The sequence below is a fragment of the Crocodylus porosus genome, unplaced genomic scaffold (assembly GCF_001723895.1).
Source record: "Crocodylus porosus isolate Cpor-Errol unplaced genomic scaffold, CroPor_comp1, whole genome shotgun sequence".
NCBI classification, from domain to species: Eukaryota; Metazoa; Chordata; order Crocodylia; family Crocodylidae; genus Crocodylus; species Crocodylus porosus.
The window spans coordinates 188,727,777-188,744,752 of NW_017728886.1; the positions used below are offsets into that span (position 1 = coordinate 188,727,777).

Genomic DNA, 16,976 nt, shown 5'->3' on the forward strand with positions numbered 1-16,976 from the left:
CCTCCCCTCCCCCCCCCCCTACTTACCAGCACCGAGTCCAGGTTCAGCTCCCTGCTGCAGCCAGCAGGGACTGCCCAAATCACCAAAGCTCTCTGAATCTTTTCTGAATCGATTCAGACCTTTTAACTGGTCCCCTGATTCAATTCAGATTTGGAGATTCAGCCACCGAATTGCGCCGAATCTCCTTCGAATCAAATCAGTACCTGAAGCTTTGCACACCCCTAATGATTAGTCCCATTGTTTTTTATGGCGAAATATTTCTAAATTTACAATCATGCACATATGCAAAAATTTGTAGGATCAGGACTTTCAATATTAATTTAGATTCTTTTCTTTGTGACTTGCTTAGATGGCTAAAATTTACTTTATATTGTTAAGACACCACTGGTTATATTTGCATCTTGTTTCACAAATCCTTAACAGTTAACCTATGTATCATATGATAGTTTTGAGTAAATACAACTATTATATTTACATTGATTTAATTCACTGAAAATGATCTTGTTTTTGCTTAATCAATATCAATCATGTAGAATCCCAAAGAGTGACATTAGTTATATTTCATTATTAAGTGTTCACATTCTAATGTACTAACTTCTACCACCATGCCTGATTTCTATTTATTTTACTTGAGAAATTTTCCCCACCCCACAAATAATTAATATAATTCTATTTTTAGTGCTTCATGCATTCCCTCAGTGTATGAAACTCCGCCAATGGCCTTGCTTTTGGACGCACTCAGGGATGGGAAAATTTCAGAAGTGCAGAGAAATGTACTATACGATCCATTGAGTGCTCCTTTACCTTCTGCTAACACAGTTAAAGGAGTAACCTTGACATCGGTACAGGTAGTTCATATTTTGAATGTTATTGTTTCTAGGGAACACAGTCTATTGTGAGTAGTTAAGAAGACTGAGCACAACATGAAAACTAAACTTAAATGATATTTTACAGCCAAAATATGGAGATATGTTATGCCCAGTGGAAAAAGTGCAGAGTAGAAACAAAAGAATTGGAACCAAGCTTAATTCTAAACATAGTATAATAATTTCACAGATTGTGAAAATGGAATATAATCACTCTGAGGATGTTAACATAGGGACTGATCCTGGAGGAGGCCCTTCTACTCCTTAGAGGTTCTGTGCTTTGTCAGCTTTCATTGCAACTGGCCTAGAACATAATGACAATGCATTCACAAAACAAATGCATAAACGTAGCTGATTTTCTTTCTCCAGAACCAGATTACCTTGAGTGGCAGAGTGCCACATGTGGGCAGATATGTATTTGTTATACATTTTTATCAGCCAGACCATCCAACATTTCCTGTGGAGGTACTTGTGGATGGGGGACGTCCCTGGTCAGGTTAGTAGCCCCTTGTATTAATTTAACTTTTTCCCCTTTTCAGCAGTTTAGCACACTAGACCTTAACATTTCTTTTAGGTTTTGTCAATGCTTTGTTCTGCCCTCATGCATTTGGCTGTCGAGACCAGGTGATTGCAGAAAACCAAATAGAACTTGACATTCCTGGACCTGACGTCTCTGTTACTTTGAAGATTCCCAATGGCAAAACATTGGTTTTGGTATGTTTGTTAAATGTATGGGTGTGGTAGTATTCTTTTTACATTTGCTATTTGTTTAGAGAGAGAGAGAACCAAAAATAAGAACCTGTGATATTGGGGAATACGTATTTTCCCATATTTTGGTCCAAATATGACCCAAATCCACTTTCTGTCAGTAGACAGGTAAAGAGCACTTATGCAGTTAACTTCAGGGCCACACTCAGATTTTAGATCCTACTTCCCCGTGCAACTTGCCTTGTCCCTCAGGACATAATCAACAGGAATCCACTCTGCTCCAAAGGACAAGGAGTTAAGCTGGTTTTACTCGGAAAGGAACCACTCCATCTGTTTGTGCCCTATTGCAGTCCTGTTCCATCTAGGAAGACATGTAAGAGTGTAGTTAGACATTACAATTACTCTAAGGAATATTAGGCTGTGTTAAAGTTGGCACATGCTTTGAGCAGTCACACATTAAGATTTAATATCCTCTCTAGTATGCACTGCTCCATCCTGTTCCTGGAGGACTGGTGAGGTGTGGTTAGGAGTTAACTCCATCTTTGTCTTGCTCACCTGCTCTCCAGGGTACTGTATATTCCAGGAATGGCCCCACAGCCTGGATCAGGCCTGCCAGCCCCTGCCTGCCAAGATTGGGTCCTTGCTGGTCCAGATTGGGTCTCTGCCAGCTCTAATCAGAACCACCAGCCCCTATGTGCCTGGATTGTGTCCCTACCAGCCTAGATCAGGCCCGTTGACCCCCTTCCTCCATCCCAGGGCCAGAATCTAGTCTCTGAACACCTGCTTCCTGCCACCCCCAACTCCCCCCAGCTTCCTTGCAACTCTCCACTTTCCTGTGGCTGCTGGTATTGTCCCGGGGAAGCAGACAGAAAAAGGGAAACCATTCTGCCACTGCCATCACCACCACTGCTCTCAAGCCTGGAGAGCAGTAGTGGTGGCAGCAAGCAGATGGTTTCCCCTTCTCTGTCTACTCCCCCAGGACAACACTAGCGGGGCAGGGAGTGAACCCTGAGGGACTGGGGGTGGTGGTGGGGGTGACCTCCAAGGGACTGGAGGGGTGGGGGATGAGGAAGCCCCAGGGTGGAGGGGAAGGGAGGAAGAATCCTTACTTCTAGGGCTCCCCCAGCTGCCATTTCTGCTGTCATTCTGTGGCAGGATAGTGTCCATGTAAGGAAGGCTGGGAGCAGGGCCTCCTGGGATAGTGGAGGTCTGTTTCCAACTTGTCCTGGCCCCATGGAGCAATCTAACAGGTCTGCAGCAAGAACTGCCCAAAATTAGAGATAATCCTCTCTGGAAGAGAACTGTCTGTGACAGGCTCAGGTATTCTGTGTTTTCCAGACCTAATGCATGAACATTCCTAATTCAAGAGCCCTTAACAAGTGTGAAAGATAATATGTAACAACACCCTAACTCTCTGTAAATGTTAGTCCTCTAAGTGTTATTTACCCACCTAAAGGGTAGCTAGATTTGTCTCTTAGTGTTTTATAGGAAATCCAAGTAGAGAATGGAAGTACACTTTAATATATAAATATATTAGTTTATTGTTTCTGTTTTTATATGAAATATTAAATCGAATTTTCTTGCTGTTTTAAGGAACATGTTTTAGTCATTCCGGCAGATAGCTACAGCCCTAACATTCTTCAGATAAGAACTGTGGACAAGTCATTTGATTTTATCAAACAATGTGGAGGAAACAGTTTTTATATTGAGTAAGCGTCACTTTCTGAAACGATGAACATTTTACAGAGTGACAAGTTGTTGTTATTGCTATTTCATAATGCAGCTCTTAAAAATTGTGTCATTGTGCTATGTGGGTATGTATTACATAACTGATTCTGGACCATTAAATCTCTATGGGGAATTAAAATATTGCCCTATAGCTCTCCGTGACTTCACACTGTAAATCAAGTCTAAAGGAAGAATGTTATTGTTTAGTGTACAGAAACAGAAAATTGCTGCTGTCTATCTTTCATATTTCTAAAATGTCAGTCACCAGGTACTTTCTTTGTATACATGTACTTCTTTGGAAGAAAAGTATTGGATAAACTGGGTTTTTGGACCAGTTCAAGTATTTTCATGCATGTATATTTATATATTGCTGTTGTTCCAGAGACATATTTTAGAGAGAGGACTTTTAATTAAGCCACTACAGAAAGCAGTGAGGTATTATTCTTTGTGTGATTGTCTATGTGAAACTCCTCACTATGGATATGCATGTGTTTCAGGCACTGGTTAAAATAAGTTTTTCCACTGCAATGTCAAATGCATTGTAGACTCACCCCTCCTTGTGCCTTCTGCTGTGGGATTAAAGGGTAGTTTAAACTTCCTACTTAGCAATTCTTTTCAACAGCCTTGGTTAGATCTGGAAAACTCTTCAGCCATTTTTTGTAGCTTACATACCTGCTAGAGGTCTTCCTTTCAAAGTACTGCTTCATTAGGGATGTACTTATTTATTACTCCTTCTCTTTAAGCAAAAGGAAAGAGAGAATATTGTTTTGTTAGCCTACTTTTGCTTTGGTACAGTTTGTCTCCTTTCAGATCCTCCTGTCACACATGCTTTAATTTTGACTCTCTTACTGGTATTGGTATTTTGATTCTCAGTCTTTTCCTCCTGTAAGCCTTCCTGCCCAAACCTTTGATCCTACAAGCGTGCTGCGAGAGGAGACAGAGCTCAGTCCAGAGAATCAGCTTAGTCCCTGAGTGGCTGAGACAGTTTTGGTACTAAGTCATTTGGCTGATGTCAGTGAAGAACTGCAAGGTTCTGTCACTGGTCTCAGATCTCATTTCCCAGGTCAGAGGGAGAATGCTTCACATAGCAGGAAGGATTCCACATGATGTGCTTACCTAGCTAAGTGCACCACATTTTTCAGCTGGTCTCAGGCAGAAAACCTTAGCCTTGGCTAGTCTTCTACCGCAGTTACATTAGAACTCTTCCTAGAGCTAAAGCCTGCAGACTTTTCCATAAGTCTGTCAGAGTTCACCTCGAGACTATCTTGGTCCACCTGGTTCATAGGCAGCGCATATTTTTTTCATGTAAACATCTTGAAATTAATCAAGGACCTGACCAGGTTTCTCCCTATTTCACAGTGGGTGCGTCTACGTGAGAGGCTACTGCACAGTGGTTGCTGCTTATTTATTTGGTACTTCTACATATAATACAAGTACTAAATAAATGCACAGTAACCAAAGTTACAGCACAGTAGTGCTGGCAAATGCCTTTTAAGTAACACTACTGCACAGTAGCATTTTGGCATGTTTTTTGCCATGCAGTGCTACTCCGCAGTAGTGTCAGGCTACTGCGCAGACAGTGTCTCATGTAGATGTGCCCAGTGAGATCTAAACTTTATCATTAAGGGCTTGCAGTTGTATAAGCAGCAAAATTCACATCAGCACTGACAAAATGGCAGTGGCACACATTTGAACTAAAACACCTTGGAGATGCTTTAGTTCAAAAGCACATTACTGCCATTTTATGCACGCTGACGTGCATTTCACCATTTATACAACTGCACGCGGCACAGCGCAGTTCTCCTTATCTCACATGCAGAGCAGGCTTGATTTAATAGAGTCTGCTCTGAAGTGGCAGATCTCTCTGGCGCATCGCGGGGAAAAAAAAGTATGAATTTACTCTGCAAGAAAGATAGGTGAAATCCAAACCCTCTTGGCAATTCTTCTGGTACTATCCTTTACCATGACAAGGCATCAATTGTCAAAGAAGTTGGTTACTAAATTCCACCCCAGCAAACTAGCCAATTTGGTGCTGAACTTTACAAGACATTGTGGGATTGTGGAAGCCTCCTAAGTAGATGCTATGTTTGGTAAGTTGGTCCTTCAATTACTGTTTACCCAGCTCTTCAGACATTTGTAAATTGCTATGATGTCTTCTCTTAATTGCATAAAAGAGGGCTGGGGCTACAGTATATCCTACACACATTGTTAAGGCAAAAAGTCTTGCCAGTGCTTGAAGTATGTGCGCACCCACAGTGATGATGCATAAATAGACAACACATCTCCAGATCCCGGCAAATAACTTCTCTTTACATAATTTATACTTTTATTTCAATAGCCCAGTAACTTCACCATCATTTTGTAAGGATTCTATGAGATCGCTGGTAGCTTTCTACAACAATGGAGCATTGCCTTGTAATTGCCACAGAGCGGGTTCCATTAGTCCAACTTGCAACCCTTGGGGAGGACAGTGTGATTGCAAACCTAATATTATTGGTCGTCAGTGTAGTAGATGCCAAACTGGCTACTATGGATTTCCATTCTGCAAATGTAAGTATATTCTATGAGTATATTGTGATCTTATATATTACATCCTGCAGCTTCATTTTGCACATTAGAGTTTGATTGTACATGGTGCTGATTGATCTAACTCTGATTGAGCAGAGCAGCTGCTTCGCATCAACAAAGGAAAAACCCTATTCACTTTAAACTCATGTCCTTAATATGAAGTAGGCTTTTAAGTGCTTTTCTGGATTGGGGCCAGCGTGTTCATAAACTTGCTATTACAGTCCGTAAAGTCACTCCTCCAGAGATGAATGGTTTATTCTATATTCAATATTAAATAAACTTTCTGAAGTTTATTACCAGCTGTTGTGTCCCAGCTTTCCCCAGCTTTTTCATAAATAAGCATATGTGGCATTAAACTAATAGCATTGACAGATTAATTAGTTACATTACACAGCCTTGACAGTCTGCCTCTCCTGGATATTATATTATACATTAATTGTATTGAAAACATGGTATCAAGTCCACCAAAACTATTGTTTGGTCAGTGTTTAGCAGACAGTGCCAGAAAATGTAAAACAATACTGGATGTGTTGAACTCGAGGAATCGTTTTAAGGAAAAGTGCAGAGGTTCCAGGTTACTGCTTGAAATTGCAGTTACTGTTACTAGTTTTCACAAGCCTGAAATTCCTCTGACGTAAACCATTGCAACTGTTGGAGCCAGCTAAGTGACAAAAACATAATGCTGGTAAAATATAGAGAAGAATGAGGCCCCACACACTTGTCTTGTTTTATATATACATTGAGTAAGAGTCATTTGTTTAAATCAAATACAATTAATTTGTAAAACATTTTCTCTTGCCCTAGTATGCAACTGCGGTCGACGTCTTTGTGATGACATAACTGGTAAATGTATTTGCCCCCCTCAAACGGTGAAGCCCAAATGTGAAGTATGTGAGAAACAGTTCTTCAGCTACCATCCTGTTGTTGGCTGTGAAAGCTGCAACTGTTCAAGCAAAGGAGTTGTGAATGTGGCAAACCCAGTATGTGATAAAAACAATGGGCAGTGCAAGTAAGTTTGCACTGTTGGGCAAAACTTGTTTATTACTGATGCATTGGAAAATTATTACAAGTGCTTTGGTTCACTTCTCTTTTTGCAGAAGATGGAAACATATTCTTATGTGGCTATATACAGTTTTATCCCATGCTAACCAATGGTTAGAACATGGGTTTCTCAAGGAATCTGTAAATTTTTAGTTGAAACTTGGTTTGCTCTGGTAGCTGGTTGGTGGGAGTGGGACTCCTGGGCTTTATTTCCCTTGATTACTGACTTGCTGTGTGATTTTTGAGTAAATCATTGAACCCCTGTGTATCTCAAAGGACATGTCTGTACTGCTTCCTCACAAGCCATGTTAGCTCACATACACCATACCTGGAAATGAGGTAGTGAACTCAACCTGAGGGCACAACCCATCACTGCTGTCCAGATCTTTGTCTTTTGTGTGCTTGAAACTGGTGACAGCAAGGGACACCCTGAGGGCAGTTTTGCTGCCTCATTTCTGTGTTAGATGTGTGAAGTAGGGCTGGAGGGGAGTGCTTCTCAGTTCTGGTCTCAAGAGCACATATAAACCTAATCAACATTACATAGCAAGTTAGTGGCAGATCCAGGACTGTAAACCAGAATTTCTGACTACAGGACATCTACTTTTATCTGGATACATTCCCTTCATATTCTTAAATTGTTAATTTTTTACCCCACATGGTGCTATGAAGCCCAAGTAATGTTTTTAATGCTGATGAAAGGTGTTATATAAGCAGTTTATATTGCTCTGTGGCAGGTGAAGGGGCTAAGCACCTTTGAAATTAGGCCATATATGCTTAATATCCGTTCGCTGACATGAGAGTACACTCCTTAGATCTATCCTCTTATTTAGGTTGTACGAAAGACAACTGTAGAGAATTCTCTTAAATGCTAATGGTTGTCGGTCCTACCATTGTCACAGTTCTTTTCATTTCCCCGGGAAGATAAGAGCTCCTAAAGGCAAGCATGACTCCTTTAATAGGCAGTAGGGTATTTTTCCTAACTCTGATATAAGTGCTGGTGGAATACAGGTGTTCAAAGGCAGCTGAATTTGATTTGTCAATTCTGTATGTTGCTCCCAAGAATGGGTCTGAGCTTTTCCAACCCATAATGGAGTTTCTTAACAGAGCCTTAAGTTTTATAAAGTAACAACATATATCACTAGGGACCTACTTAACTCAAGGCAAGAGAGAACCATTTTTGTGGCTTTGTCACAGCACAAAGAGCAGGGATTTCCCAGTAGCCCCACCCCTTGGCACTGATCGGCAAGTGAGGCCAGAGCGGGGAGGTGGGGCAGCTGCCAGCTTGTCTGCTGCCCTTTTTATGCCGACTTGCCAGTCAAAGCCTTCCTGTCCCAGGTGGGCCTGCTCAGGAGGGGAAGACTTAATAAAAAATTATTTTTAAGGGGGTTTTTTTATTTAGTTTTTGGTGGGGTTTTATTGTGGATTTCATGGGTGACCCTGGATTTTGCAGGCAACCCCAGATGTTGCAGTTTCTGTGAAATCTGTGAAACCGTGATCTGGGTTAGTCCCTATATACCATTTCTGAATCTTCTGAATCACTTCATTTTCTGAATCCAAAATTCTGTACCTGGAGTTATAGCCCTTTTTATACCAACATGATTGACCTCAGGACAAAATGGGAAGCTGTATCCTCTATGTCCTTATGAAACTGTATATCTAACAGGTTTTATTAGGGAAACTCCTTTTATTTGAAATAAATTCAGGGTAACTCTTCATTTTGCCAAAGAAGTAACACATTTTTCTGGGTTATCTGGCTGTGATTGTGATTTTTTTTTTTTTTTTTTACTTGGGGCCCAAGTAGTGAAAAGCTAATGAAAATAAATTTTGTAGACAAATTCATTTTGAGGCAAAACCTAATGATTTGTCAGATCTCTCTGCAGAACACTAATCACTGAAGAGCCTGGTTAGCCATTTCCTTCTCATTGAAATGTTAGTTCTGTGGATTGTAGCAAAGTCCAAAGTTCTAATTCTTTATGTAAATTTACTTACTGTTATTGGATATGTGGGCAACATGCCTAGAGATTGTGACAAATGTTGGTTGTTGAGAGCCAGAGGAATTTAATTGCTGCTTGCCAAGGGGTTTTAAAAATGGTTTCAGCCCAGATAGACTCTTAAGATAAAGATATTGGGGGTTTACTTTACAAAGAACATTTGGTCTCTGAAATAATGTATTAGGGTTGTAGAGGAAGACTGTGGTAGGTGGTGGTTAGCATGGAGTTTAGTGACGGGGGGGAAGGTAAGTCACAGGATCCACATTTCTGTAGGTTCAGGTGCTTCACCACACTGTGCAGGTCCACTCCAGAGACTGAATTAGTAGCCACAAGGTAGAAGGAAGTTCTTTATAGTCTCATGTTCTGGTTATGTTTCAAAGTCTGCTGGCAGGCACTTCTGATGACTCAAATTAGAGAAGAGTACTTGCCTGCAGCTGCTGTTCCTGAAGGGTGATGCATTTATTTAATGATCAGAGGCTCACTTCAAATCCAGCTGCTTTATGCTTTACTTTTTTCCCCACCTCTGTGACACCTTCTCCCTACACATTAAAACATAAATGTTCCTGTGTTTTGTTTTGTCAATAAAGATGCAGGGCAGGAATAACAGGGCGACAGTGTGACCGATGTGCTCCTGGTTCTTATGGTTTTCCAAATTGTGTTCCCTGTAACTGTAATAGAGATGGAACAGAGCCAAATGTTTGTGATCCACAGATGGGAGTTTGTCTTTGCAAGGTCAGTTAAATCAAGTTACTTGAAGCTTTGTAAAGTTTCCACATCAGTACCTGCTTCATATTTTTAGTAACAGAAATTTGCCATTTACAGAACATACATAAGAATCAAATATAATTATGGCAAAAAGCCTCATAACATTTGCACAGAATTTAAAGAATTTTTAAAAATGCACTTAATTTTAATTAGTTTCACAGAGCAGCAAACACTTGGGCAATGGATTAAGATATGACATTATTTCAGTACATACCTGCTCTGAAACCATATGTACTTGAAATAAATCTGCTTTTTGCAGATGTTTCTTTTTTTTTTTATTTCAGTCAGGCTTCAGGCGTTTTTTGCCACGTGGTGTAGGTTGACATTTCATCACATGGATCCGTAGAGTTTTCTGTTGCTGTGATTTGCATAAATTAAGCCCTATAAATGTGAACTTTCACAAGTATCCTTTTCAAGTATAGGTTTGGAAAAGTCAAGATGAGGATTCTGGCAGGGAAATCACTTGGTTTTATTGAGAGCTGGACCTGACTAATACTCATTACTCAATAATGTGCCATATAGTAATTCCACTACATCTTTTTGCAGATTAAGTTGAAAAAGATGTCTCACAATTTAACATAGTTTGTCATTGTTACACTTCAGTCTAATATGTTTTATATGTACTCCAGCAGCACTGGTAGTGTTCATTTGGGTCATACGTTAGAAAGCAGACCTGTTGTGTATATATAAAAGGTGAAGTTAGGAATAAGTTACTAGAGCAGAAGTTACCTTTCCAAAGGAGGCCATTTCATCTGCATTTGGAATACTAGGTATGCAAGAAGGCCATAAGTAACAATTTTAAATCTATATTATCATGTATTTTATAATTATTTAAATAAATGTTGTTGCAGAAACTTTGTTTTATGTGCAGGCTATTTTGGGAGACTCACCAGAAACACTTGAAAACTTTTGCAAACTTCTTTTAATTTTTCTTTAATAGGAGAATGTTGAAGGTGTAAAATGTAGTATTTGCCGTCAAGGTTCATTTTATCTGGATCCTTTCAATCCCAAGGGCTGTACCTCTTGCTTTTGTTTTGGAGCAACCAACAAATGTCGCAGTACAAGTAATCGTAGAACTAAGGTATATTTAATGTGGTTTTTGGTTATCATCATGAACATGTACATATTTTATTAAGAATTTTTTTCCAAAAGTGACAAACTGCATGCTGAAAATATGGAAATGTTCTATGGAAGCCAATGAGAAGTGTTGTTTACCCCAGGAGATCCTACCTCTGCTGGAAACAGTGAAAATTCTGGACATTCTTTAATGAGACTCACTCCAGACTCATATTAAGGATCACTCCCAGTCAGTGCAGCTATCACTAGATACTTGGTCTTTCAGACTGGAGAAGTCAAATATAGCTCAATGTGATCATCACTCCTTTGCACACTGCTGATTACAGAAGTTGAAGTGCATTAACCATGCTGGTCTGACACACCATCTGGATTAAGATGAACCTTTGCTGGTTTAAGTTAAACCAGACTCCCCCAACATCCCAGTATGCTCTCTGGGCTGGGCTCTTTGCTCCAGACAGCAAAGCTGGCCCTGTCCCCCTGCTCCCTGGCCAGAGCTCTGGCAGAGACTGCAGGTACAGCAGGTCTGCTTGGCTTCCCTCTGCCAAGGTCTGCAGTACCAAGGTCTGCTTGGCTTCCCTCTGCCCCACTTCCCCTTTCTGCTCAAGCGGGGACCTCCCTCCCATTTTTCACAGCATGGACCCTACCAGAGAAGTGGTGCTGGCTCCTACCCTGGGGGTCTTTAAGAGGAGGTTAGATGTACACCTTGCTGGGGTCGTTTGACCCCAGTACTCTTTTCTGCCATGGCAGGGAGTCGCTACTCAGGTCCCTTCCGACCCTAGAAACTATGAAACTATGACCCCAGCCCTACGGCCCCTAGGCATGTGGTATGCTAGCTAAAGCTGAGAGGTGTCTGTGTCTCCAATTTCACTGGGACAGCCAGACAGAACAGTGTTCGCTTAAGGGTTTGTGGAGCTAATCAACAGGTCAGCTTGTAATTCCTTCCTTGGAAACAGCTGTTTAAGAAGTGCTGGAACTAATGGAGAGAGGCTATTGTTTTGCTGATGAGGTGATAAACACTGTTATCACCCCCTTGCTGGCTTGCTTTCCTGTCAGTTTGCTGCAGATACTATAAAGAAGCAGGGAAGGAGATTAAAAAGCTCCATATCATCAACAGATGCATGCACTGTACACACCCCGCTTGCCTCAGAGTGCTAGCCCGGGGCTGCCATCTGGCAACACTCCCAACCCTTGAGCAGCCAGCGGGGAAAAGCCTGGGATGATGCAGGCAGACCTCCCTAATCATAGAATCATAGAAGTAGGGTCGGAAGGGATCTTGTAGATCTTCCAGTCTGACCCCCAGCCTGAGCAGGAGAAAAACTGGGCTCAGATGACTCCAGCCAAGTAGGCATCAAGCCTCTTCTTAAAGACCCCCAGGGTAGGAGCCAGCACCACTTCCCTTGGAAGTTGGTTTCAGATCCTAGCTGCCCTAACTGTGAAGTAGTTCTTATGGATGTTTAATCTAAACCTACTCTTCAACAACTTGTGGCTGTTATTCCTTGTTATGCCAGGGGGTGCTAGGGGAAACAAGGTTTCTCCCAAACCCTTCTGGTCCCCCCAAGTGAGTTTATAGATGGTCACCAGGTCCCCCCTCAGCCTTCTCTTGTGAAGGCTGAACAGGTTCAGGTCCCGCAGTCTCTCATTGAAGGGTCGGCCCTGTTGTCCCCAGGTCATTCAGGTGGCCCTCCTCTGGACCCTCTCAATGTTGTCCATATCCCTCCTGAAGTGGGGCACACAGAACTTGACACAGTACTCCAGCTGTGGCCTGACCAGTGTCATGTAGAGGGGGAGGATCACTTCCCTGGCCCTACTTGAGATCCACCTGTGGATGCACGACAAGGTCCGGTTAGTCCTGCCAACTGTGACCTTGGATTGTTGCCCCATGTTCACTCTGGAGTCAGTAATGACTCCAAGATCTCTTTCTGCCTCCGTGCTCTCAAGAAGGGAGTTTCCCATCTTGTAAGTGTGCTGCTGCTTACTACTGCCCAATTGCAGCACCCTGCACTTGTCAGTATTGAAACGGATCCTGTTTTTGTTAGCCCACTCCTGCAACCTATCCAGGTCTTGCTGCAATCTTTCCCTCCCTACTAGCATGCTCACTTCACCCCAAATTTTGGTATCAACAGCAAATTTGAACAGGTTGCTTTTCACCCCGTCGTCCAAATCACTGATAAAGAAATTGAACAGCGTGGGTCCAAGGACTGAGCCCTGGGGGACTCCGCTGTCCTCTTCCCCCCAGGTCGAATATGACCTGTCCACCACCACCCTCTGAGTACAGCCCTTCAGCCAATCTGCAATCCACCTGACTGTGTAGGCATCAATGCCACAGTCGCCTAGTTTTTTTAATGAGGATGGGGTGGGAGATGGTGTCAAAGGCCTTGCTGAAGTCCAGAAAGACAATGTCCACAGCGACACCTGCATCCAATGCTTTTGTGACCTGATCATAAAAGGCAGTCAGGTTGGTCTGACATGACTTGGCCCTAATGAAACCGTGCTGGTTGCCCTTGAGCATCATCTCTGAAGCTGGCCCATCACAGATGTGCTCAGTGAGGATCTTCTCAAAGAGTTTTCTTAGGATTGAGGTAAGACTGGTGGGCCTATAGTTGCCCAGGTCTTCCCTCCTCCCTTTTTTAAAGATGGGGACCACGTTGGCTATCTTCCAATCAACTGGCACCTGGCCCGAGCACCACGAGCACTCGTAAAGCCGTGCCAAGCGCCCTGCAATAACCCCTGCTGCTCCCTCAACACCCTGGGGTGGAGAGCATCTGGACCCACTGATTGGAACACATCCAGCTTCTCCAGAAGCTCTCTAACCCAGCTCTCCCCAACCTGAGGTCTCGAGGTGTTCCCCTCAAGTCCGTCTTGCATCATGGTGGGGAAGTCCGGGTCCCTGCACAAGAAAACGGGGGTGAAGTATTGGTTAAAGAGGTCTGCTTTCTCCTCTGGCGTAACCACCAGATTGCCCAGAGAATCTTGCAGGGGCCCCACATTTCCTGGTGCTTTCTTCATCCTCCCTATATATTTGAAAAAGGACTTTTTTTATTATCTTTGATCTTGGATGCTAGTCCTAGCTCTATGTCTGCCTTAGCTTTCCTGACAGCCCCCCTACAGCCCCGAGCAGAGGAGGCATACTCCTCTTTGGTGATAGCAACCCCCTTCCACCGGGTGTACACCACCTTTTTGGCAATCAGGCATTCCCGGACACCCTTGGTGAGCCAGGGGGGCTTTCAGGCACTTTTGCCCTCTTTGCTTCTTGTTGGGGTGGTCACCCCTTGGGCCCTGAGTATCGTCTTCTTAAGAAACGACCACTCATCTTGGGCACTTAGTTCTCCTGCTCTCGAGAACCCCAGTGCCTCTCCCACTAATCTCCTCAACTCGTTGAAGTTGGCCCTCTTGAAGTCTAGGGCTACCGCCTTGCTGCAGGCCCTTGACACCCTGGACGGTGAATTCCAGCAAGCCATGATCGCTATCATCCAGGTGGTCAAGAACCTGGAGGCCCCTTATCAGGTCATCGCCTGTGGCCAGGACCAGGTCCAACAGGGCATTTCCTCTGGTGGGACTGTGCATATCCTGAATTAAGTGGAGGTCCTGTATCTTGGCCAGGAACCTCCTGGAATGGTCCGACCTGGCTGACTGTTCCTCCCAGAGGTCCTGCCTGGGCTGGCCATGCCCCACCTCAACTCACCACTTGGTAAGGGAATGGAGAGCTGCTCTAGTACCCCCTGGCTTCTAGCCTGAGCCACTGCAGGCATGTGCCTGAATTTCCTCAGTCCAGAGAGAATGTCTATATGGTTACAACCCAGTTCAGCCTAGCCAGATTAGACTAACCTGCAAAAGTTGAATCAGTTCAGGCTCAGGCTTTTTGAATGTCTGTCCCTAGCCTTGATGGCTTTAAGACTCCTAAAAAAAAAAATCTGAAATGGCCCTTTTCAGCTGTTAATTTCCAGGTAACTAGATGGAGCAGAAGTGGAACTTGCCCTGTGGCTATAACCACCAAAGGCACTGCTGATATCAGGTGACCAGTTACAGTAGATTTATGAAGCAGCTCTTTTTTATATTTGGCTTGTGGAGAACATGCATTATGGTTATATTTTAACCCTAGAAAATGTTTAAAAGAGCCCTATGCTCATACTCAACTTGAGTTCCCCATGAAAAAAGCCTCCTCTCTTTTCTTTTCCATAGGCAAAACATGATAAAGGGAGGGAGGAGGGGTGTAATGTTGATGCACTTAAGTGGTAATGAAAAGGAAACATTTTCACTACCTAAAACTACACGGGGTAATATTTATTGAATGTTACAGGAAATATTTTTAGTAACAGCAAACAGGAGAATAATTTTCTAAAGGCAGATCTTAAGTCCTAATATTTCATGATGTTTGGGTGATGCTTTGATGGGACTTCACTTCTGTCCCACTTACACCCTGTTTTGAGGCTTTTTAAATGGGATATGAGTTGTACATGGCTTTGTTCTAGCCATCTGTGCTTGGATGACTTTCACCCTCAGTGAATCGTTGAATCAATACCTTGTGTCCTGTAAATAACTCCGTGCATCAACACAAGAAAAGTTGCAATAAACAAACAAATTTCAGTTCCCACATTTGTTTTTTATTAGTTTTCTGACATGAGGAACTGGCGCTTGGAGACAATGGATAATAAAATTGACGTTCCGGTAACCTTCAATCCAGGCAGCAATAGTGTAGTAGCTGATGTTCAAGAGTTACCTCCCTCTGTGCACAGTTTGTACTGGATAGCACCACAGTCTTACCTAGGAGAGAAGGTAAATGACCCAGCAATTTGTTTTACTAATATTTGTTCTGAGACCACCTGATGATGTTTATGGATGTTTGTTTTCTTTCTAATATATTTGTAACTTTCTTCTCTGACCTTCCTAATATCACAGTACTCGACTTTCAGTGACAGTGTTGAAAATACAGCCAATAATAATTCTGGAGTAATCACTTAGCTGAGTATCAGGATGTTCACATAAACTATTTGCAGATGGTGTCTTGTTATTTCTAAAACCAAGGACTGTCATAAATATCTTGCAAGTGCCACGCTCATCTGGATGTGCCCAAACAAGGCAATTTCCTTGCTCACAGCCCCAAAGCAGAGCCCTGCTTGCAACCATGCTTTTCATCCTGCTCCAGCCCTGCTCATTTCTCCTGCCTTATCATTTTTTCTTACATTTTTTTCTATTTTCATCTGCAGAAATGGAATGTATTTTTCCTGCTTCTGCCAGCCTGTTGGCAAGTCCCACAGTTCCCAGGGATGTACTGCTTCCCTTGCAGGTCTCTACCACAAGATTCCATCAGGCTGAACCTACCCACCATAGGCGACTGGTAGGGGATGCATGGGGATGGATGTGCCCCCCTGACGGGACCGGTGCCTCCCCTGACAGCTGACACTGAGGCTGTCGGGAGGGCTGGTGCCCCCACCCCCAAAACAGGGCTGCCGCCATCAGTTGCTTCTGCGGGTGTCCCCGCTCTCCCAAGATTCAGGAGGCACCAGTCACTCATGTCACCCACAAAGCTCTCTCTGAGGGTGAAAATGTCTGGCTTGTCTAAGCCAGTGTTTACCAATCCATGGGTTACAACCCAAAAGTGGGTCACAAGAATATATGGAAGTGTCATGAACAAACTTTAAAAATGGATTCTCTTTTAAAGGAGAAAAATGTGGGAAACTGTGGTTTTTCCCTTTCAGGTTGTCAGAGATCCAGCCTGCAAAGGGCTGCTTAGGCTTCTTCCCACCCCCCATGCCCCACACACACCCCTGTGCCCCACATATCTACCCCCACAATGGGGACAGGGGGCACCAGATTTGGAGCAAGGAGCACGGGGTCAGGACTGGCCATTGATGTTTACAAATGGGTCGTGGCACAAAAAAGGTTGAGAACCACGCTTTTCCTTTCAATGTGTACTTCTGCCTCTTTCCCTTGCCCTCCCACGCAAATACTCTATTCAAATGATACCTATAGAAGCTCTCTGCCTAGATCAGGGGTTTTAAACCTTTTTTAAGGAGTGTACCCCTTCTGGTGGAGCAGGGGGGTAGGGAGTGTGGCGGCAGCAGCTGGACACAGAGCAGGGGGGCACTTGCACATGGTGGCGGCAGTGCAGGATAGTGGATGGCCATGGCAGCCACCACATGTGAGCTCCCCACAGTTGCGTCCGGCTGGCCAGGCAGTGCCTGTACAGCCTGCAGAGGGGAGCCACTGCCCTTGCTGCCCCCCGGCCCTGCTC

General features: G+C 43.4%; 1 protein-coding gene across 1 annotated transcript in view; it reads left to right on the forward strand.

The window, feature by feature from the left end:
• The window catches only part of LAMA3 (laminin subunit alpha 3), a 205,890-nt gene that overhangs the window by 116,978 nt on the left and 71,936 nt on the right, over window positions 1–16,976 (forward strand). Inside the window, exons 32-40 of the mRNA XM_019541321.1 lie at window positions 680–848; window positions 1,236–1,362; window positions 1,441–1,580; window positions 3,168–3,283; window positions 5,641–5,852; window positions 6,675–6,879; window positions 9,490–9,634; window positions 10,608–10,748; window positions 15,353–15,517. Of these exons, the coding sequence (XP_019396866.1) occupies window positions 680–848; window positions 1,236–1,362; window positions 1,441–1,580; window positions 3,168–3,283; window positions 5,641–5,852; window positions 6,675–6,879; window positions 9,490–9,634; window positions 10,608–10,748; window positions 15,353–15,517 (1,420 nt within the window). The remainder of the gene's footprint in view (window positions 1–679; window positions 849–1,235; window positions 1,363–1,440; window positions 1,581–3,167; window positions 3,284–5,640; window positions 5,853–6,674; window positions 6,880–9,489; window positions 9,635–10,607; window positions 10,749–15,352; window positions 15,518–16,976) is intronic.